The sequence below is a fragment of the Eurosta solidaginis genome, chromosome 1 (genome assembly GCF_040869045.1).
Source record: "Eurosta solidaginis isolate ZX-2024a chromosome 1, ASM4086904v1, whole genome shotgun sequence".
NCBI classification, from domain to species: domain Eukaryota; kingdom Metazoa; phylum Arthropoda; class Insecta; order Diptera; family Tephritidae; genus Eurosta; species Eurosta solidaginis.
In genome coordinates this window covers 173,804,585-173,826,882 of record NC_090319.1, presented here as the reverse complement: position 1 = coordinate 173,826,882, position 22,298 = coordinate 173,804,585, and the positions used below count along the sequence as shown (strand labels likewise).

Below are 22,298 nucleotides of genomic sequence, written 5' to 3'. Positions count from 1 at the left end.
CGCTGATCCGGAAATAAGCAGATCCTACAGGCTGTCGGATTACTGTAGCGTTTTCCAAGCGCAAATATTAGCCGTAACCAAAGCAGTAGAAACCCTGGAAGAGAATAGCTTAAGCTGCAACCGTGTTAACTTTTATGTGGACAGTGAAGCAGCAATTAAGGCAATAATCTCGCATAGCACAGCATCTAAATGCGTGTTAGAGTGTAAGCAGTCTCTGGAGGGAGAAGCATACATCTATATTGGGTCCCAGGGCATATGGGAATAGATGGGAATGAAAAAGCGGACGAACTAGCAAAAAAGGGCGCATCCCTTGAAGCTTGCTCCGTAGATGTCCCAATTAGATTGGGCGAGATTAAGCGAAGGCGAGAGGTGCACATGATCGACCAAGCGGGAAAGGCGTGGGTTCAAGCGCGGGGCTGTAAATTGTCGAAGATTATGTGTAGGTCTTACAACCTTAGACTAACACAGTTTCTTCTATCATTAAAAAGAGAGGACTGTAGACTCATGACGGGTATTCTGACTGGACACTGCCTTCTAGCGTCACATGCCTTTAAATTAGGCTTGGTCAGTGATAGCAGATGTAGGAAGTGCGGGTTGGAGGAGGAAACGATCGAGCACGTTCTGTGCTCGTGCCCTGCACTTGCCAGGCTAAGACTCCAGCTATTAGGAGTGATACAGCTGTCAGATCTAGAAGCAGTAAGTAGCTTAAGTCCTAGGAAGCTTATAGTATTTGCCCAGAGGACGGAGTTATTTTATAACATAGGTCCTGGTTTTGATAGGGTTTTTCAGTTTGGTCGTTAAAACAAACTTCTGGTAACACTACGGACTTATTCAGTCTATGTGTGGTGGACCGGCCAGTTCAGCCTAACCTAACCTCCGGGATTCTACCGGCGGGAATAAACGCTAAAATTCATTATTGTTGGCGATCTTTTGTGAATTTTGCATATAGTCGAATGCTTGTGTCACTATGGTTAGACATGTTTTCTACTATTAATCTGGTAGAAAGTGAATTTATTCATCCTGACCTGACTAGTCCCTCATGAGCTCATATAGACTTAATGTAGTCATTGTGAAAGACACTATGAAATGCAACTCTTTCCTGATTTTTATCCACCCATTCTGAATAGGACATATACGCCACAAGCTTCGAGCGATGCACCGTCTTACCTAGCTCATCCGCTTTTTCATTTACATCTATTCCCATACGCCTTGGGTCCCTATATAGATGTGTTTCTCCATATCCCATTATGTTGTGATATGCGAGATCATTGCCTTAGTTGCTGCTGGGATGTCAGTATAAAAGATCACTTGACTGCTGTTTAAGCAAATTTCTTTCAGTGTTTCTTCTACAGGTACGGTTTGTAATTTTTCTTATTTATTTATTTATTATTTAAAGTCGACGACAAACTATGGTCGACTGCATAATATAAAAGATATATAAATATACAACTCAAAAGCTAAAATTTAAGATATATCGAGATTTCAACAATGTTATATTAAAAACAAAGATATATTATTGAACATTACACTTTAATTTCAGAATATAATAATAATAAGAAATATGAGCAGAAACAAGATCTTATACCGAAATCTTATACTGTCGGAATGACCCCAGCGGGTTAGGGGGTCAGAATATTCCCGCGGCAGGTATGCCTGTCGTAAGAGGCGACTAAAATACCGGATTCAAGAGGCTGTATAGCGCAACCCTTCAGGTTGCCAGCGCAATATATAGCTTCTCCAAACTCAATTGTCAACCTCACCTCCGCGGCGAATCCTGTTTCACTAACAGACGAGGCTCTGGCGACCCCAAGCTCCTCATGGAACTTTGGGGTGGGGAGGGAGGGAATGGCCTGAAGGTTTAATGTGGCCACATAAATCGTTCCCGAAATAGTCGGGCTAGCACCTTAATGGTGCTGTGGTACCGGAGCGTACCGGATCTGTATCCGGCAAAGGACCATTACATCGATAACACTCCCCAAAGCCTTCGGGAAGCAACCTTATCGCTACAACAACAACAACAACACTGTCGGAATGCATGAGATTCCACTCAGCATGATTTCGGAATGCAGTGAATTCCAATCTTGCTGTTGGAATGCAACAATATTCCAATCAGCATGTCATGGGAATCCGGCAGTGCTAGGTTAGGTTAGGTTAGGTTAGAGTGGCTGCCTCCGCTGTCCGAGCGGAGACTCACGTAGGCCGTTGTGGCCCGTTGTGCCATCACGCGGGGGCCCCTATTCCCTGTTACCCTACTTTCGAAAAATAAGAAATTTTAGACCCCAGTGAGGCTAAACCAGCGCGTTTGCCTAATGAAACGCAAGATGTCGTTTGGGTTTATATATTCAAGCTCCGCAAGGCACCCAAAAGAGTGTCTGTGGAGGCATTGGTACCTGGTTTTTTACAGTGCGGGACAGTGGCACAGATAGTGCTCAACGCTTTCTATCTCCTCCTCGGCCCTACAGCTGCGGTAGAAGTCATTTGTCTGCAGGCCCATATAGGCACCGTGAGTGCCCATGAGACAGTGACCTGTAAGAAGGCCCACTAGTGGGCTTATAGAGATACGGTTTAACAATATCACCGATCGCGATCTCTTTTCATCCAGCTTAGGCCAGATGTGCTTGGATATACTACATGTAGGTTCCCTCGCCCACCTGGCGTTTGCCTGATCCGTGAAAAGAGATCGCAGGTGGTATTTGCAAGTGTTTAGAGGAGGGCTGGCCATATTATGCTTGGGTTGCAATCTTCAGCTAGTTTTTTGAGGGTTTCTCTGCACTTCAATGCCACTAGTGACGAGGTGTTACTGCATTGCAGGGATTTTATGGCAGCTTGGCTGTCAGAGAAAATTGAAATAGAATTGGTTACCTGCAGGTTAGCAAGATAGCGGGCTGCTTCCCAGATAGCTATGAGTTCAGCCTGAAAAACACTGCAGTGATCGGGTAGGCGAAAGCTCTCGCTTAGATTGAGCTTCACCGACAATATTCCGCTGCCGACTCTTTTGTTTAGTTTAGAGCCATCTGTAAAAACGGAGATTTCGTATGATCCCGGCTCCACGCCGTTTGCCCACTCGTTCCTCTCTGGGATTCTTGTGGAAAATTTTGTTGTCCCAGCAAGGGGTCGATGTTGTAAACCTGCAGTCCCTCCATGGTTCGATAGCGTTGAGCCTTACCGCGTTGCAGGAGGCACAGTATCTACCATAAAGATCAGTTGGGAGAAGGAATAATATGGTTTCAAAAGCTTTGGTGGGAGTGGAGGGAAGGGCACCGCTGTTGAGCATTGCAGCCATCCTCTGCACTCTCGTTACTTTACTCTTGTTAGATTCGATATCGAGTGCCGTCCACCATACGGTGACGGCGTAGAAGAGTATGGGTCTCACCACTGCCGTATAGATCCAATGGACTATGCGTGGCTGGAGACCCCACCTTTTTCCGATTGCCGACTTACAAGCGTAGAGAGCCATTGTGGCTTTCCTGGATCGTTCCTCCACATTTCGCTTCCAGTCAAGCTTCCGGTCTAGAATAACTCCGAGATATTTAACCTCGGTAGATAATTTTATTTCCTTCCCGTTTAGGGACGGGAGGGTAAATTCCGGTATACTGCGTTTGCGGGTAAAAAGCGCCATCTCAGTTTTTCACTGCTGATGCTGAGTCCGCATTCCATAGACCAAGTGTTTGTTAGATTAAGAGCATTTTGCAAGAGTTCGCCAAGCACCGGAAGGTGCTTGCCGGTAACTGTCAAGGCTATGTCGTCGGCATATGCAATGACTTGGCATCCGGTGGGCTGTAGTATAGATAACAGAGAGTTCACCGTCAGGTTCCATAGTAGAGGAGAAAGAACGCCCCCCCTGGGGGGTTCCTCTGTTGGTATACCTTATTAACGATGAGCTGCCCAGCTCAGAGGTAATGATTCTCTTGTTTAGAGGGAGATCGACGAATTTCACAAGAGGCTCTTCCACCCCTAGTGAACGTAGAGATTTTGTGACCGCTGCTGGGAGAACGTTGTTGAAGGCTCCTCCTATGTCGAGAAAGATACCCAGCGTAAATTCTTTAAAGGCAACACCCTTCTCTATCTTAGTAGTGATAGCATGTAGAGCTGTCTCTACGGATTTGCCCTTAGAGTAGGCGTGTTGGTTGTTGGAGATTAGTGCCTTATTTGCCGATCGCCTAATGTAGGCGTCCAGCAATCATTCTAGAACTTTTAGGAGGAATGAGGTCAGACTTATTGGTTTGAAATACTTTGGACTATTGCCCGATATCCTGCCTCCTTTGGGTATGAAGACTACCTTTGCCTTGGTCCATTCCCTGGGGATATAGACCAGGTTGAGGCAAGCCTTGTAGATTTTAGCTAGCAGCGAGCTTATAAGATCGCTTGCAGCTTGAAATTCAGCGGGAAATATTCCATCCGTTCCCGGAGATTTGAAGGGTTTAAAGGACTTGATTGCCCAGATAACTCCTTTTTCGCTTACAATGTGGTCCAGGGGTTGAAATGGGCCTGGGTTAGATTGCGTGTTTAAGATGTATGGTTGAGATCTGCAGCCTGGAAAGTGAGTGCTGATCAGGGTTTCCAGAATTTCCGTACTAGAAGTGGCCCATTCTCCGCTCGTTGCGCGAATGCAGCTTGGAGGTATGGGGTTTTTGGAGAGGACCTTTCGTAGGCGATTGGCCTCTGAGACTTCTTCGATGTCATTGGTAAAGTTCTTCCAGGAGTCCCTTTTGGCCTTCTGGATTAACTTCTTAAAAGATTTTAAGGCATCCCTATAAAGGGACCAGATTCCCGTGCGCTTAGCCTCGTTAAAGAGTTTTCTGCTGTTTTTCCTCTGCTCGGAGATTTCTTGGTTCCACCAATAGGGTTTCTTTTTACCCCTCACCTTAATCTCCGGGCAGGCTACTGTGAAGGCAGCGTTACAAGATTTGGTGATAAGATCTACTGCTTCTTCTATTTTTGACGATGAGTTTAGCTCACCGAGAGAAGCAAATGTTGTGTCTAAAGGAGGCGCTTCATCAGTTGTTAGCGGTAGGCTCGGCCTACCGTGAGAAGCGTTCTTTAGGAGAGTAGAGGATAGGACTTTTTTATAAAGGTTCCAGTCCGTACGTCTCCTATTCCTGTAAGCCACCCCAGGCGGTGTACGCAAGAGCAGAGTGAAAATGATATACATATGATCATAGTAGGAGTTTTCGTTGGAAACTCTCCAATTTTTGACAAGGTCAGAGAATGCCCCAGAAACTAGAGTAACATCTAGAACCTCCTTCCTGTTTGAGGTGATGAAAGCATTTGGTTCAGGTTTGTCTCCAGAGTTGCATATACTTAGATTGTTACTTATAATAGAATCGAAAAGAGACTCATCCCTACTGTTAATATCGCTAGAGCCCCAGGCAGTGTGATGTGCATTGGCATCGGCCCCAATTATTATCGGGAACCCTTTACTGTGGGCCTCCCGTACCGCTTCGCAGAAGTTGGGCGATCGTGCGAGAGATATGCGGACATCAGCCAGATTGTTTGACCCTGTAGCTCGAGGCTAATACAGGTAAAGTCCTCGTCGGTAAAAAGAGATAGTAAAATAAATACTAGATTTTTCTTTACTAGAATACAAGATCTGATTCTACCTGTCACGGGCGGTGTCACCAGCCGGTAGTCCTTAGAAAAGAGTCCACAAACCTTGCTGCCAACGACCCAAGGCTCCTGGACTAGAACGACGTCCTCATACGTTGTGCTGAGGCGTAAGATTAGGGCAGCCGAGGCTGCCTTAGAGTGGTGCAGGTTTATCTGCAGTACCTGCGCGCCCGTTACGGTACGTTTGCGGCATCGACGTCCATCCTCTGCTGATCCGCATCGGATGCCTCCTCTATGATAGTATCGTCGAATTCGTCATCCGATGGGTTGGATTCCAGCAGAAAATGCTCGTCCATGCCCGTAAAGAACTGGCCCGCAAACTCAGATACCGAGAGTGTATCGCTCTCGGCATCCGGAGTGCTGCGTGCCAGTTCGATATCGGCCCCATGTCCACTCAAGGTGTTGCATGGGTCCGTGAGATTCGTTGTGGCGGTTGCGGGTTCGCTCGAGGCGGTATACCCAATCACCAGGTCCTCCGGCGCGGTGGCGGTCCCTTCCCCAGTGCCATGGGCAGCAGATCCACTCGGAGTGTTTCTGTCTGACCCCTCGCCCTGAGGTACAGGCTCACCCTCGTCCGGTGTTTCCTCCTTCGCACCATCCCGTCGAATTTTCAACGTGATGGAGTAGAAGGCGTAGCTTAATACTCCACCACATTCGTCAAGCCAAGGGAGAGAAGCCTCGTTTATGATGAAGCCAACATAACGCTGCTTCGCCCTTGTCTCGCCGACCCGGACTATCCTCCAATCGCTCGAAGGTAGCCCCTGATTCGACTCCGCGATGGTATCCAGGATCTCGCCAGGATCCGCTATGCCGTCTGGGACCCAGGCCCAGGCTCTCGGTCTGTTCGGAATTTCTTCCACACCGACCGCATCCAACCTGGCCCCAGGCCACAGCTGTCCTAGCGAAGCTATGGCGAGTTTGTAGAGCTTGCACGAGCGTTCATCGGCGCAGGAAACAAGCTTGACCCTACCCTGGTACCAGCCGGCATCACGGATAGTGGGAGCCGGCCCCGGATACTTGGTCATGATGTCCTTAAAGATCTTGAGAAGGCCGTTAAGGACATCCTTCCAGTTATCCGGGGTCATGTTCCCATCCGGGTGACCGCGATTCAAAACCGCCAGCGTAAAGTTGGCCTTAGCCACCTCGCTGAAGGTCTTGGTCAGGGCAGGGGGAGTAGAGGTCGAAGGCCGGTGCCTTTTGGGATCGCTCGAGGCATTTCCCATAGACCTTTGTCTCTTAAGGGCCGGCATCTTCGGGTCAGAAGGTAGTTTGGTGGCAGAAGAGGGGATGGGGTTGTTGTTGCTGCTCTTCTTGGCAGCAATAATCTTCCTGGCCCAGGCCAGAGAACTTTTTTTGCTCTGCCGTCAACTTGTCGCTGGGAGAGTTGCCAAGTTTCTCAACGATTTTGACGGCATTGCGAATGTTCCGCTGGTTGCGGACCGAAGTCGGGGTTCGCTTATTTGCCTTGGAACCCTCAAGGGGTTCAGCCGGCTTGCGAGGTAGCTTTACAGCGGTGGAGGCAGTACTTTTGTCCGTGGAGGCTTTAGTGCTATTACCAGCCACCTGCTGACAAGAGGTGCCCGGTACGGGCGTGGGACGCGCCTCCTGTGCTTGCTCAGTCGGACGTTGCTTTCCCTCTTTGGGGCTAGCTTTGCCGGCTGCTGCGGAATTGAACTTGCCCTCAAGGGGTTTAGTTCTTCCGCTAGCTTGCACAGGTGGCCGAAGATTTGATTGTTGCCGTGAAGGCCTGGTTGGCGCCGTCTGTGCGGTTCCCGACGAATTGTGGACTTTTTTAATGCCTCGTCCAAGGGCGGCATCTTTACCCGTGCAGGGATCCGAGGCCAGGTTTTTGTTATTCATTTGTATCTGGTTCGTCAGCTGCCTACTAAGGTGAGACCGTTCGGCAGCCCGAAAGTTAAGGGATAGGGGAAACAATGCGGTCGACTGCGGTAGAGCCCCATACCGCAGCAAGTCGCCGTTACTCCCGGAGGTGGTCCGGTATCCGGGAGGCTCCGTAAGAATACAGTCGGATGCCCCTAACTGCAAACCATCCAATGGGCACGGTATCTCATAACACCCTAGATTAGGGGTGGACCACATTTTCAACTGGGCGTGGTCCAGTTCCCACCTTGAGGCCACGTTTAAAATCCATTTTCATATGCCTGAGCTATTAAGGAGCTGGGGCACAAATGGAAATGATTCCTAAACTTAGCTAGCACTCCCCTGGAAGGGGAAACTGTTGTGCATATTACCAGCCGGCACCCTCCGGGAGGGTTCAGCCCAAGGATTTGTGCCAGCCTCCGGCAGTGCTAAGAGTAGTGTTATGAGGATAGCCATCAGAAGGCATAAAAAAGTAACATGACGTGTGTTGTTGGAATGCACCGGATTCCAATCAGCTCGACTCCTGACCCATAAGATTATACTGCCGGAATGCATACGATTCCTGTCAGTGACTCATGAAAAAGCATGTTTTTAACGTTGTTGTAATGAACCAGATTCCGATCAACACAGTACTGTCTTGTTCCTTCTTAATGATACATGTTGATAAATGTTCCTCCATCCTTATACGAGATAGTGCCTGTTTTTTTACGGAAGAAATAAATACCGGCTAATTAAATTAGCTTGTATCTCTTAAATAAGATAGGCAAGTATTGTTTGGTTTTCATCAACTTACTTAATTTGTTTTATCCACATTGTACTTATCTCACCTTGTACTTTACTAACCCTACTCCTAAAATTTATCGATTAATCTTAATATCAAGTATTCATCAGCACTACTTGTTAACCATCACTACTTTGAACAAAACAAAATATATTTGCAGCAAAATTCAATCGTGTTGAGTTTTTATTTATTGTGCACTAAAGTCAAGGTAGTGAGTTCTTTTTCTATTAATGTATCCAACATTAAATGGTGCCGAAACCCGGGAATAACTGATTCTACAATCATCCCACATCAATTGCCAAACTTACCAGCTAAGTAAAGAAAAGTAATCACGTGAATTACCTTACCTCTTTATATCTATAGACTTTATAAAACTTTCTAAAATGGCCGCAGTCGATTCTATGATCGAGGACCAGCGAAAGACATACAAGCAACTACAAAGGTTCCAAACAAACTTTGACGAAAAACCCGCTGCATCAAAAACTGCGGGTCTTATACAAGGCCTTCTTACAGAAATTGAATTGCTGTTCCGTACTTTTAAGCAAGGCCACGACGACTTCGGCGCGGAAGTACGAGCAAACTCTATTGCTGATGCCGACGTTCCTTACCTAAAAGATGAGACCTTTTACGACTGCTATAATCTTTTTATCAATTTCAAATCAAAACTGTTAGACTTACAATTGGAACTTGCTTTGCCTACGACACCTGGTACAAACAGTACATTCGCCGCCGCTAATTCACGTAACGATACCATTTCAGCTGCCGCTCGCTTGCCTAAAATCGATATTCCTACGTTCTCATGGGACTACTTGGAGTGGATTCCGTTCCGCGACATGTTTCTGTCGCTCGTACACAACAATACCAACCTAACGCAGGTGCAAAAATCTTTTTATTTAAAGGGTTCGTGTACTGGAACTCCCAAAAAAATGGTAGAGAAGTATCCAGCTACAAATACCAGTTATGAACCACCTTGGGCTGCGCTCGTGAATCGGTATCATAACAAAGGCAAATTCGTTGACCAAATTCTAAGAAAATTGGTTAATGCTGAAAACACAGACGGACGTCTTCGTACTATACAACAATTGCTAGACATAACACGCAATTGCTTGGCGTTTTTAAGAACATTAGAGGTGGACACTTCGAACTGGGATCCATTTCTTATGTTTTTGTTAACCCAAAAAATTGACAAGCAAACTCGAAAGGAATGGGAGCAATCACTTCACGGCAGCACCGACATCCCACAAGTGAAAGAATTTCTTAAATATTTAGATTCCACTTACAAGGCATTAGAGTTTGTTGAAGAAGGGCTTCCTATTGCGAAAATAGCAAAACCTTCTGTCAATTCCCACAAAGATTTACGGTGTGGTGCTTACGCAAAATCAGTACTTACAGCAACAACTGCCACTGCCAATAACAGCTGTTCCTGCTGTCAACAAAACCATTTTCTTTATAAATGCTTTAAATTCGCTGCATTGCCAGCAGTGGATAAAAAGGAGTTCGTTAAACAAAACAAACTGTGCATGAACTGTTTAGGTAAGGGTCACACCTACAGTAACTGTACGACAACATCACGATGCAAAGTCTGTGGAAGCATGCATCATACATTACTTCACAGCGATTCCTCAATTGGAAACTCAACTTACAACTCTCACCAATCTGGCGTATCTAACACCTCTAAAGCTGCGACCGTGCAGTCAACCAACGTTCACACTTTGTCCACTAATATTAGTACACAAGTACTCCTAGCTACCGTTCGCGTAATAGTCGAAACGCCCAGTAGGAAATTTTGTTTCAAGGTTCTTGTAGATCAAGGAGCTCAAGCGTCTTTTATATCTGAGGATGCAGCTCAATTGTTAAGATTAAATACACCTAACGTTACTGCAAATATTTCGGGTATTGGAGGTTCTCAATTTTTTACAACAAGAAGGGCTGCCCACATAAGTTTGCGGTCAGCTTACAACAAGCACTTTAATCTAGAATGCCAATTTCTTTTACTGCCAAGGGTTACAACATACTCTCCTACTGCAATCGATTCCAATTACTTGAAGGATTCACCAAACGTATTCCTTGCAGATCCAGAATTAAATTCTCCATCTAAAATCGATTTTATTTTGGGTGCTGAGCTCTATTGTAACATTTTGCTCTCGGGAATGATAAAATGTGAAAATGGTTTACTACTGCAAGAAAACTACTTTGGGTGGATGATTTCAGGTCCTGTAAAAACCAATTTTAATGAGTGCAATCTCTCTGCAAATTTATCGTCAATCGATTTCATCGATAACCAACTGCGTCTGTTTTGGGAACAAGAAGATATGGTGGATCTTCCGCTAATATCTACTGAGGAAGCTGCAGTAGAGAAACATTTTTTGGAAACTCACTCTCGTGACGACACTGGTCGATATCAGGTCCACTTGCCATTCGAACGTCTAGTTTTGCAAAATGAGTTACCAACATTCATTCAGACCTATTTTAACGCCTTTCGAAGACTGAATCAGCTCGAAAAACGATTCAGATCTCAACCTGAGTTTTCGAGGCTTTATAGAGACTATGGAGGAGTACGTTCGTTTGGGTCACATGAAGGAAATCGGAAACTATCCGCAAGATCTTCCAGCTAGCTCATATTTCCTATGTCATCACGGTGTCTTGAGAGACAGCAGCAGTACTACTCAGTTAAGAGTAGTATTCGATGGCGGAAATCATGATCAAAACCAAAACTCCCTTAACCTGGAACTCGCGGCAGGAACTGCTTTACAAAATAGTTTGCCGCTTATATTGCCTCGATGGAGACTACATCGCAAAGCTTTTACCGCCGACGTAGAAAAAATGTTTCGACAGATCAATATCTGTGAAGAACACCAGCTGTTCCAATGTATACTCTGGAGAGACGCTCCTACAAAACCAATAAAAATATACAAACTCTGCACAGTTACTTATGGTACTACTTCAGCGCCTTTCTTGGCCATACGTGTGCTACATCAGCTAGCAAATGATGAGCGGAGCTCATATCCTCTTGCGAGTAACGTCCTCTTAACTGACAGCTACGTCGATGATATACTTTCTGGTGGAGACTCTATTCAAGAGGTAACCGAATTATACCAACAGCTGACGATGCTTACCAAAAGTGGTGGTTTCAATTTAAGGAAGTGGAACTCTAACTCGGCAGAGTTGCTGGAATCTATTCCACAAGACCACATTGATAAGCATCACTCATTCGAGGTAACTTCCGAAAAATTTGTTAAAGCGCTTGGACTTCATTGGGAAACAAACGATGATAATTTCTACTTCAAAATTAACTTTGAATTTTCTGCCTAACTAAAAGCAGCCTTCTTTCTGAAGCGACCAAGCTCTTTGATCCACTTGGTTGGCTAGCACCTGCCACAATCATTGCAAAAATTATATTTCAAAAATTATGGTTAGAAGGACTGGATTGGCAAGATCCGCTTCCACCTCAACTTCATTCAGAATGGGCTCGATATCGTCACTCATTGAAAGAGCTAGAGCAAATCAAGATTTCAAGATGGATTGGGTGCAAACAAACAAGTACAGTTGATTTATACGGGTTTTGCGACGCCTCTCAAGCCGCTTACGGGGCTGTAGTGTATGCAGTAGTATGTACAGATGGCGTTCTCTCATCAACATTAATACAATCGAAAACAAAGGTAGCGCCGCTTAAAGCCGTATCCATTCCTCGACTTGAATTATGTGCAGCAACACTTGTGGTAAAACTAATGGCCACAGTAAAAACTTACTTCACGTCAAATCTTAGAACTACTTATTACTGGACCGACAGCACCACTGTTCTAAGTTGGATTCGAAGTCATTCGAATCGGTGGGCAGTATATGTCGCGAATAGGGTTGCTGAGATTCAACGGCAATCCAGCACATCTCAATGGAAATACGTTTCAACTAGCGAAAATCCCGCCGACTGTTTAACACAGGCATGCTTAACGAACGAAACGATATCATTTCGTTACGATAATCAACGCTAATAAACGAAACGAAGTCACTTCGTTTCGTTTATTAACGTTGATTATCGTAACGAAATGATATCGTTTCGTTCGTTAAGCATGCCTGGTTTAACACGAGGTCCAACACCTTCAAAACTTCGTACACATGTGCTGTGGTGGAATGGACCACCATGGATAGCAACTCCATCTCGCTGGCCGACACAAAATTTGAATTTACATACTGATCTTGAAGAACGAAAGACTAAGGTCAACTTTCAAAACACTGCTGTAACCTCAGATAAGCATGAATATTTTTCTTTAATTACTAAATACTCTACTCTTTCGAAGCTTCTTCGCATTACAGGTTACATTCTTCGGTTTTATAATACGCTTAAATCAGCTGTGAACAAACTCAAACAGCAAATACAAGAGAATGTAAGCCACGAAACAGGTTTTTTAAAATCGTACGAGTTAAAGCGAGCACTTATCACAATCGATAAAGTAGTCCAACGTGTCGACTTTGCAATTGAAATCGACTGTTTATCAAAGAAGAACACGTTAGCCAAAAACAATCGCCTCCTACAACTTGCTCCATTTCTCGACAACAACAATATACTTCGAGTCGGAGGCCGACTCTCTAAGGCCAACATTGCCTACGACAGTAAACATCCAATAGTGCTAACTAAGCAAAATCCAATATTACTCATATTTAGGGATTCTCACAATCAAACACTTCACGGTGGAGTGCAACAAATGATGGCATACGTTATGCGTCGATTTGGAATCTTACCTGCCCGAAGCCTGGCTAGATCAGTACTTCGACACTGCCTTGTGTGTTTCAAATATGTTGCGAAAATGCATGAACAAAAGATGGGTGATCTACCAGCAGTGAGACTTCAACCTACCAGACCATTCAAACACAGCGGACTATGCTGGGCCCGTTTTAATAAGAAATTCTACATCACGTAAAGCGCCAGCTGTTAAGGCTTATATCTGCATTTTCGTCTGCGTGTGCACGAAAGCTATTCACCTTGAAGTAGTATCCAGCTTAACTACGGAGGCCTTCATGGCAGCTTACCGAAGATTTATTTCAAGAAGAGGACGTTGCACAGACTTGTATTCTGATTGCGGCTCAACGTTCATTGGAGCCGAAACAGAACTTAAAATTTGCTTCGAAATTCAAAAATTAGAGTTACCCGAGTATTTGGCAGCTGGACTGGCTAACGAAGGAACCACCTGGCATTTTATTCCGCCCGGCTCACCTAACTTCGGTGGTTTATGGGAAGCGGGTGTAAAATCCGTAAAGCATCATCTGCGACGTGTTATGCGAGATCAAAGACTTACATTTGAAGAATTAACCACGCTTTTAGCCCAAATTGAGAGCTGCTTGAACTCACGACCACCGTGTCCTTTATCCGGTCAACTTGCCGACAACCACGCGCTAACTCCCGCACATTTTCTTGTTGGTGAACCAACAAACTGTGTATCTGAATATGATCTACTAGCTTACGAGGAAAATGCTTTAAGCCGCTGGAAGTTAGTTGAACGACTTAGACAGCATTTTTGGAAGAGATGGAGCAGTGAGTACATTCACACCCTACAAACACGTTCCAAATGGCCTCATACTAATCGAAACCTAGAAGTTGGCGACATTGTTTTACTGCAGCACGAACGAAGTGCACCAGGGTACTGGCCCTTAGCGAGAGTACATCAAACCCATCCTGGGACAGATGGACTGGTAAGGGTGGTTACACTTTTACTCAACGGTAAACTGCTGAAACGTCCGATATCCAAGGTGTGTCTGCTACCCATAATGGAGTCTACCAACAAGGACCAGGAACAACCTGAACCACAAGATAACACCTAAGCAATTCAAGAACAGTCGTTCTTAGTGGGGGAGAATGTTTGGTTTTCATCAACTTACTTAATTTGTTTTATCCACAGTGTACTTATCTCACCTTGTACCTACTCCTAAAATTTATCGATTAATCTTAATGTCAAGTATTCATCAGCACTACTTGTTAACCATCACTACTTTGAACAAAACAAAATATATTAGCATTAGCATTAGCAATATATTGGAGCCGAAACAGAACTTAAAATTTCGAAATTCAAAAATTAGAGTTACCCGAGTATTTGGCAGCTGGACTGGCTAACGAAGGAACCACCTGGCATTTTATTCCGCCCGGCTCACCTAACTTCGGTGGTTTATGGGAAGCGGGTGTAAAATCCGTAAAGCATCATCTGCGACGTGTTATGCGAGATCAAAGACTTACATTTGAAGAATTAACCACGCTTTTAGCCCAAATTGAGAGCTGCTTGAACTCACGACCACTGTGTAAAGGACAAAAAGAACAAAACAAAATATATTAGCAGCAAAATTCAATCGTGTTGAGTTTTTATTTATTGTGCACTAAAGTCAAGGTAGTGAGTTCTTTTTCTATTAATGTATCCAACAAGTATTGCATTACGTATAGTGGCAAAAGTACATTCAAGACTGATACAGCTATACAAGTTATTGTAGTGCGCGCACCAGATGAGAAGAGGATTATTTTTAGCAAAGCTTCGTCGACAAAGGGGTAAATAAAAAGGAACGTAGTGTCTGGATACTCTAAGGGGAACCGGCTGAGAAGGTCCGCAAAATCAATTTCCCCAATAATGAGCTTATGCATGAACAATACCCCCAGTAATATTCTCCGATTTTCTAGAGTGGGTAAGTTAATAAGAAGAAGTCTACTTCTGTATGGAGGAAGGTGGAGACTTGACTCCCAATTAAGGCCGCGCAATGCGAACATCAAAAATTGCTTTTGAACTGACACAAGACGCTTTATATGCTTTTGAGAAACAGGGGACCAAACGCATGAGCAATACTCGAGTATTGGACGAACCAGCGATGTGTAAAGAACCTTAGGGAGGTACGGATCATCGAATTCTTTAGCCCATCTTTTAACAAATCCAAGTACACCCAACACTTTGTTGGGAATAGATGAAATATGCATGCTAAAATTCAATTTCGGATCAAAAATGACACCTAGATCATTTGCAATAGATATACGCTCCAAAGGCGTACCATCTATTACTTAAGGTTTCAATGCTGGCTTCACTCGGTGAAATGTCATATGCTTACATTTGGAGCAATTTAAAGCTAGTAAATTTGTTGTGCACCAACATTGGAACGAGTCCAAGTCGACCTGAAGAAGATCCAAGGAACTGAAATCGGTAGGACAGTAAGTGTGGCAAAGTTTGACATCATCTGCATGCATTATAGTATGGGAATATAATATTGTCTGTCGCAAGTCATTAATGAAAAGGGTAAAGGGCAAAGGGCCTAGATTACTTCCCTGGAGTATACCGGAGGAAACTCCGAACGTTTCCGACAGATTGCACTTTATTAGGACTTTTTGCGTCCGGTTAGAAAGATAGATTTTCAGCCACGTTAATAGGTGAAACGGAAACCCCAGTAAATCAAACTTATGGATAAGTAACTCATGGTTGACGGTATCAAATGCTTTGCTGAAGTCCGTGTAGATGACATCCGTTTGCTTGTTCGCTAAAAATCCTTCCATAGCCATAGAGGTGAATACAAGCAAATTTGTAGTGGTTGACCTTTGACGAATGAAGCCGTGTTGGCATGGAGATAAAAGACTAGAACACTGATATTGGAGTTGACTGGTAACAATCTGTTCAAAGGCTTTAGAAATGGCTGAAAGTTTAGCAATACCCCTGTAGTTTTCAACTTTTGACCTACTACCTGTTTTTAGCAGAGGTATAATGAAATACTGTTTCCAAAGTGGCGGGAATGACGCAGATCTCAGAGATAGGTCAAATAATTTTAAAATAGGCTCATACATGTTTTCGGCGCAGTACCCTAGCACGCAACTAAGAACACCGTCTGGTCCCGGAAAAAGGTGGGCTTCAAAGATTGAAGGCTCTGGAGAACAATATCACTATCAATAGCGGGATTCATAATGGAATTCGAGTTATCTAAGCGATGACCGGAATGAAAACCGCTGGAGAAATAGGTGGACCTAAAGAACTCTGAAAATAGCTCTGCAACATCGTCATCAGTGCAACCTTTTTTACATGCAAAGGTAAATGGGGAAGGATACCCAGAAGTTTTCGGCTTTAAATTTACGAAAGTGTAAAACTTTTTTGGATTTTAAAAAAATTGGGCTTTACAACAACTCAAGCAATTTTCTGCAGATACTCCAGATTTCTTGAATCTCTTATAAAGCCTAGATTTAATGTTATTAAGTCTGATAAGTTGCCTTGAAAACCAAGGGGGCTTATTCGAACATAGGGTATAGCGAGTAGGAATGCAGGTATCAAAGAAGCCATCAAGCGTGCTGTAAAATATAGAGATTGCCGAATCGACATCAGTGCAAGCATAGAGATCCGACCAATCATGGGAAGCCAACAGATCTTTGAGCATAATGAAATTCGCTTTGTAGAAGCATCTAGATCGGGGACGAGACTGTACTTGAATCCTACGGGGTAGGCTGATATCAAGTGATATCTCTAGCGTAGGGTGAAGAGGGTATTCTGGAAGGGATAAAGGTAGGATTTGCGTAAGGGCAGTACCCACCAAGCCATCCACAAATACTAAATCCAGCATTTTATTTCCACTATTTGGAACATTGTTAATCTGTAAAAGAGATGGGTCTAACAAGCAATTGAGAAACTCATGTTGAGCAGTGGGAGTTAAAAAGTTTGAATCACTTATATTAACCCAACTAACTGTTGGCAAGTTAAAGTCACCAACAACAACAAGTCGATCGTTATCTCCGAACTGCGAATGCAAATCGCAGATGGCCGAGCAATGACTAGCATAAACATCCATATCCGAACGAGGTGGTATATACGAACAGCAAACAATTACGCTATAGCTACCGAATGAATTCGATATGAGAGATATTGTCCAGCGAAATCAACTCAGATGATAGGTTAGAATCAACAGCAATAAGGACACCTCCCGCTCTAGAGAGGCTATGACGCCGATAAACAGCATATTTATTTGAAACAACCTCAGAATTGTAATTATCAGGCTTAAGCCAGGTCTCCGTAAAAGCTACAGTTTGTGCAGAAAAGTTGAAAGAATTAAGGAAGAATGGAACAAGTTTTGATCGTAAACCACGAACATTTTGGTAATTAATGAGAAGACGGGACAGATCAGCAATTACCTTTGTGTTGTTATTACTGTGTTCGTCATACCGTTTTTTGGCTGTAAAAAAAACAGGTACGGCCAAGTACCTTATCGATATATGCATCTGAAAGAGATATTTTAAATGAAAGTTAAATTTATACACATTGATGTTACTAGTGGGTGCAACACCAAGTTTAGAACAAACGTAATGAGCAATATCATTTTCGGTAAGCGAGGAGTGTAATCGGGACACAAATACAGCCCTACGAGGTGGCACGGCAGTCACCTGCAAAGGAGTAGCGAATAGCGCACCAGAGAGCTGGGAGTGTGCGGCCGTTGTAGGACAGTTGACAGAAAACGCATTGCTTGACCTAGCGTTTGTTATCGAGCCCGTCAATGAAGTACTCTTTTTTTCAGGTACACTTGTATCGCTAGCAACAACGCCAGTATCGGTAACTGTTATTGTTGGAGCTAAAGATACCGGTGGATGTGTAGGATGAATTGGGGAGCCAGCTAAATCAACATTGGTGACGTAGAACAAACAGCCGCAAAGGTACCACTATTAGTTGGTGCATCATTTAGTTTGCCAGAGATCGTCTCGCTAGAAGTCTCGACAGAGCTTTGTGGAGATTACTGAGCTGCATTGTTCATAACGTCTTTGGCAAGCCTGTTCATATCGGTCAACGCGGTTGAAGGGACATTCTTAGGAGGACAGCTTTGCCCCTGACTCGAAGAAAGTTGGAATCATTGTTGGGTATACATTTCTTACGTTTTGGGGATTCAGATATCACTTTCAATTTTTTAAAGTGAGCTTCCATCGGTTTGAATCTTTCGATAAGGTCACGAAACCTCATAAAAGCTCGCATGTCATTTTCTACGGAACGACAATCATGACATGTCCACTTCAGTCCAATTTTGCTGGATATTAGGTCAACAACCCGACCACCTATGTGAGAGAAACCGGCACAGATAACATGAGCCATATTATCACAGAGCCAACAACAAACATAAGTATCACCACGGGAAATTTTCTTTTGATTGGTGCACTTCTTGAGACAGCAATCCAACATAATTGCAAAGGTAAACAAACCCAAAAGAAAAATAGGCAAAAAAAACTATAAGTAGAGGATAAATTGAACAGCTGTTCAAAAAATAGCGAGAGAGTTATTTTGGAGCACTGGATGCAAATCGCAAGACAGCGTATAGCTAGCAGCGAAGACAACAGAAAGCAAAAAGGACACACTATGACTTGCTAATAGCAGCTACCAACAAAACGGTATGCAGTTATCACAAAATTTTGTGAAAATCTATGATCTATGAATGCACTGTAACGCACTATTGCACTGTGTAAAGATTTAATACGAAATTAAACTTATAAACTGTTTTCTATGATATTAATGAATATTTACAAAGGAAAAAGAATAACAATTCGAAGAGCGATCAAAAACACGTCAGCGCGCGGCAAGGTTACCAGATGGTCATTCAACTTAACATGCAGCCGATACATCTGGCTATGGTTGGACAAACTTCGGTGAAATCTACGATAGCTCGGTGAACTCCACAAACAGGCGTCGGACCTTTACGCCAGGAATTGCCCGGTGAATCCAATACTCAAAGAACAGTACCCAAAACTTGCGGAAGAGGAACCCACACTCCCCAGGGAAACGCGAGTCACTCTAGCTCAACTTCGATCTGGATACTGTAACAGGTTAAACTCTTACCTATTCAGAATCAACCCCGACATACAAAATGTATGCCCTGCTTGCAATGTGTCCCCACATGACACCAACCATCTCTTTAATTGTAATGTAGAACCAACGCCTCTAACACCCCTCACATTATGGTCCATCCCTATTAAAACAGCAAGTTTCCTTGGACTCCCATTAGAGGATACTGATGACAATTTGTGATCGGTCGCACCTATTGTATGGGGCGAAGCACTGCTACAACAACAAGAACAACATAGCTCGGTTAGATACATTTTTGTAAGCCCCGCCAAAGCCATCTTATATCTAAAAACAAATTCAGTGCTTGGTATAAAAGAGTTGAACCACTTGAACCTAACCGTTTCGGTGTTTCAGAGGTACCCAGGAATCGGTTCAAGTTTTGCCAAAGTGGTTCGAACCATCAAACCGAACCGCTTTGATTTTTGAGGCGTGGTTATGGTTCGATTTCGTTCATTTTCAATACCAATCTATTCTGGATCCAGATAAGCCAGTGTACGAAATCGCTTAAAGATATCTAATTTGCTCAAGTTATTGAGTTAACGAACTGGCGGACATGGCTTAATCAAACTATTTTTTCGATACTGATATGTTTGATATAAGAAAGTATATATCTTTCTCGATTCCTGTATGCCATTACGTACTACCGTTATCCAATTAAAGTTATTATATCGTTGTGTACAAGTTCACTTTGAGTATTAAGGCTGGGTGCGAGGTCGCCTAAATTTTAGGTACCTAAACTAATATGCCACTGGAACTTTCCAGTACTGCAAAAATTTAGGTAAAAAGCTGTCAGAACTGTGCGAGTATTTTGACATTCTAAATTGTTTTTTATGCTGATATATCATACAAATAACACCAAAAACTTTTATTGTATTTGCAATGTGCAGAAATATGTGCTTCAAATATTCATGGGAGGGATCCACGGTAGGAATTCCCAAGACAGCAAAACATGGAAATGCATCGACTCCAACTCATAGGGTATCTTTCGCCTAGAGTCGTGGTGCACATCTTGAGGGATGCCTTTCTCTAAGTAGTAATAGGATGTGGGTAACATAAGGTACGACAGTGATTACACATTTTTGGTCAATTAGTGACCACTACAGAAAAATTTGCACAGATTTGATTCACAACAGCCACCATCATCGTGGGACAAATTCCTGCCACTACAAAAACACAAACAGGTGCCATATTCACCAATATATCGCCACTCTGACCCTACGCGACCTTAGCTGCATTATCGCGGTTATATATGCGTGCAGTTGCGCAATTCATATGCATTAAAAATAAAAAAACAATATTGTAGTGAAATCAAAAATTTTGTTTATTTTTAAAACTTGACTTTTCAATTTAGGCTGAAGAGTATGCTCAAAAAAGTTCTAAATATTTTCTTTTGCACTGCCTTACCGATAGTTTCCAGTGATTTAGGTTTTTTGTGTATTTAGGTAGCAGTTTAGGCAAACTCGCACACAGCCTAAAAGAATGATAGTGCAAATAGATTTAAAGATTAAATACTTTTTTTTTTTGTTGATTGAAGGCTTTTACATTATTTTTTTCCACACTACCTCTAATTTTAATAGACAAATTATCTCCGCACTAAGGAACCTCCCTACCATGTCAAATTAATTTATGGGGAATTATAAAAATCTCTCCTATTTACATTGCCAGTTCTCCAAAAAATTGTGTTACAATACTATAGATTTATTTTTTTTTCCTACAGGGCGCTGGTCATAACGACGTGGAGCTGCATTCTCAATACTTTGAACGGTTGAAAAAGTTTCTAACCGTTGAGCTGGTAAAATGACAGTTAACTAATCAGCATGGTAAGGGTGCTAACAATTCTATGGCAGTAGGATCGTCTTTCGAAGTCCTAGCGACATCTTCATCTTTGACAAAAACAGGAAACTTAAAAGAAGCAGGCAATTCTAGCATGGCAGGCAAAATAAAAAATTTAAAAAGTGACACCGAAGGTAATAAAGATTCAACGGAATATAAATATACTACAAATAATTTTATTGTTTTTTTAGTTTCCATTTCTGGGTCACTATCTACAGCAATAGGGGGCGAAAAATTTCTCTAGCAAAAAATTAGAAATTATCTTGTCTCCTTGAACACAAAATGCATAACTAAAAAAACACAGTTGTTTAAAGCAAGTAATAAAAGACGTTTATCGGAAAAGGCCGTGCAGCGAGCTACAATAATTTCAGTATTGTCTTCCCAATTAAACATAGCATGCCATATAAAATAAAATAAACTAACCGTAAGGAAATGGTAGGAAAAAGATTTCTTAAGGTCCGGTTTTCCAGTACGAGTTTAAGTTATCTAGAATTTAATCCGGCCACTTTGTCCGCTGTAACTGTGATGAGAAGTAAAATTGAATGCTAATGGCCAAAGTAACAAGGTTTAATTAAGCTCATCTGTACTTAGTTAACCTTTTAAACGATTAGGGGTGTCCAGCAAGGCGCGTCAGTCACTTTTTTATCTTTACCTGTATCTTAAAATAGCATTCAAAAATCAGCCATACGCTTTGAATATGGCAGGATTAAAATCTAGCCAAGTTTAACCGTAAACTCGCACTGAAAAATTGGGCCTAAGTGCATTAGTAAGAGGTTTAACGTTTTATTCATTTTGTATACATCTTAAACTTTGTGCAACATTATTTTCAGAAGGAACAGCAATTAAACTCGAGTTTTGTAAGGTGATTTACAAAATATCTGTTAATAACGATCAAAAGTATACGTTTTAATTTTATTGTTTATGTAATTTTGGTCGGTATTCTCACTGGCGGAACGAAGGAACTTTTTTCAGAATTCCAAGTTATCGAATTATGAGGGGCGAACGACCAAAGCCCCTTGCAAAAATGCTAAAAGTACATATATATAAATATTTTTAACGTAAGTTTTCACATTTATTTTAAATCAAACTTTAACAAAGTTATAAAAAATGTAGAGCTAACTCAACAAAACAAATTATGCACACGAGAAGTACGTAAATAATTCTGTTTTTATAGTGCATTTGGAATTTTTTAATAATAAATATACGTTAAGTAAGCAGTAAATACTCTTTTCCCCAAAATATAAGAAATATCTTAACGCCGCCAAACATGGTTCGTCTTGTCATCGGAGCGACTGGTTTTTTTTAAATTTTTTTATTTATTATTTAGGTCCTACGGGAGGACGACTCACTATCAATGCAGATCTATGCTGAACCTTAGA

The 22,298-nt window shown here is 42.7% G+C and overlaps 1 protein-coding gene across 3 annotated transcripts in view; it reads left to right on the top strand.

Annotated features, from left to right (window-relative positions):
• Positions 1 to 21,819, top strand: part of LOC137239865 (alpha/beta hydrolase domain-containing protein 17B) — a 264,072-nt gene extending 242,253 nt beyond the window's left edge. The window contains exons 4-6 of one of the 3 annotated variants that reach the window (XM_067765629.1): positions 20,804 to 21,053; positions 21,111 to 21,354; positions 21,753 to 21,819. In XM_067765629.1, the coding sequence (XP_067621730.1) occupies positions 20,804 to 20,887 (84 nt within the window). In that variant the 3' untranslated portion in view covers positions 20,888 to 21,053; positions 21,111 to 21,354; positions 21,753 to 21,819. Of the gene's footprint in view, positions 1 to 20,803; positions 21,054 to 21,110 lie in introns of all 3 variants that reach the window. The other 2 variants (XM_067765621.1, XM_067765616.1) reach the window with 2 other exon arrangements.
• Positions 21,820 to 22,298: the final 479 nt, after the last annotated feature.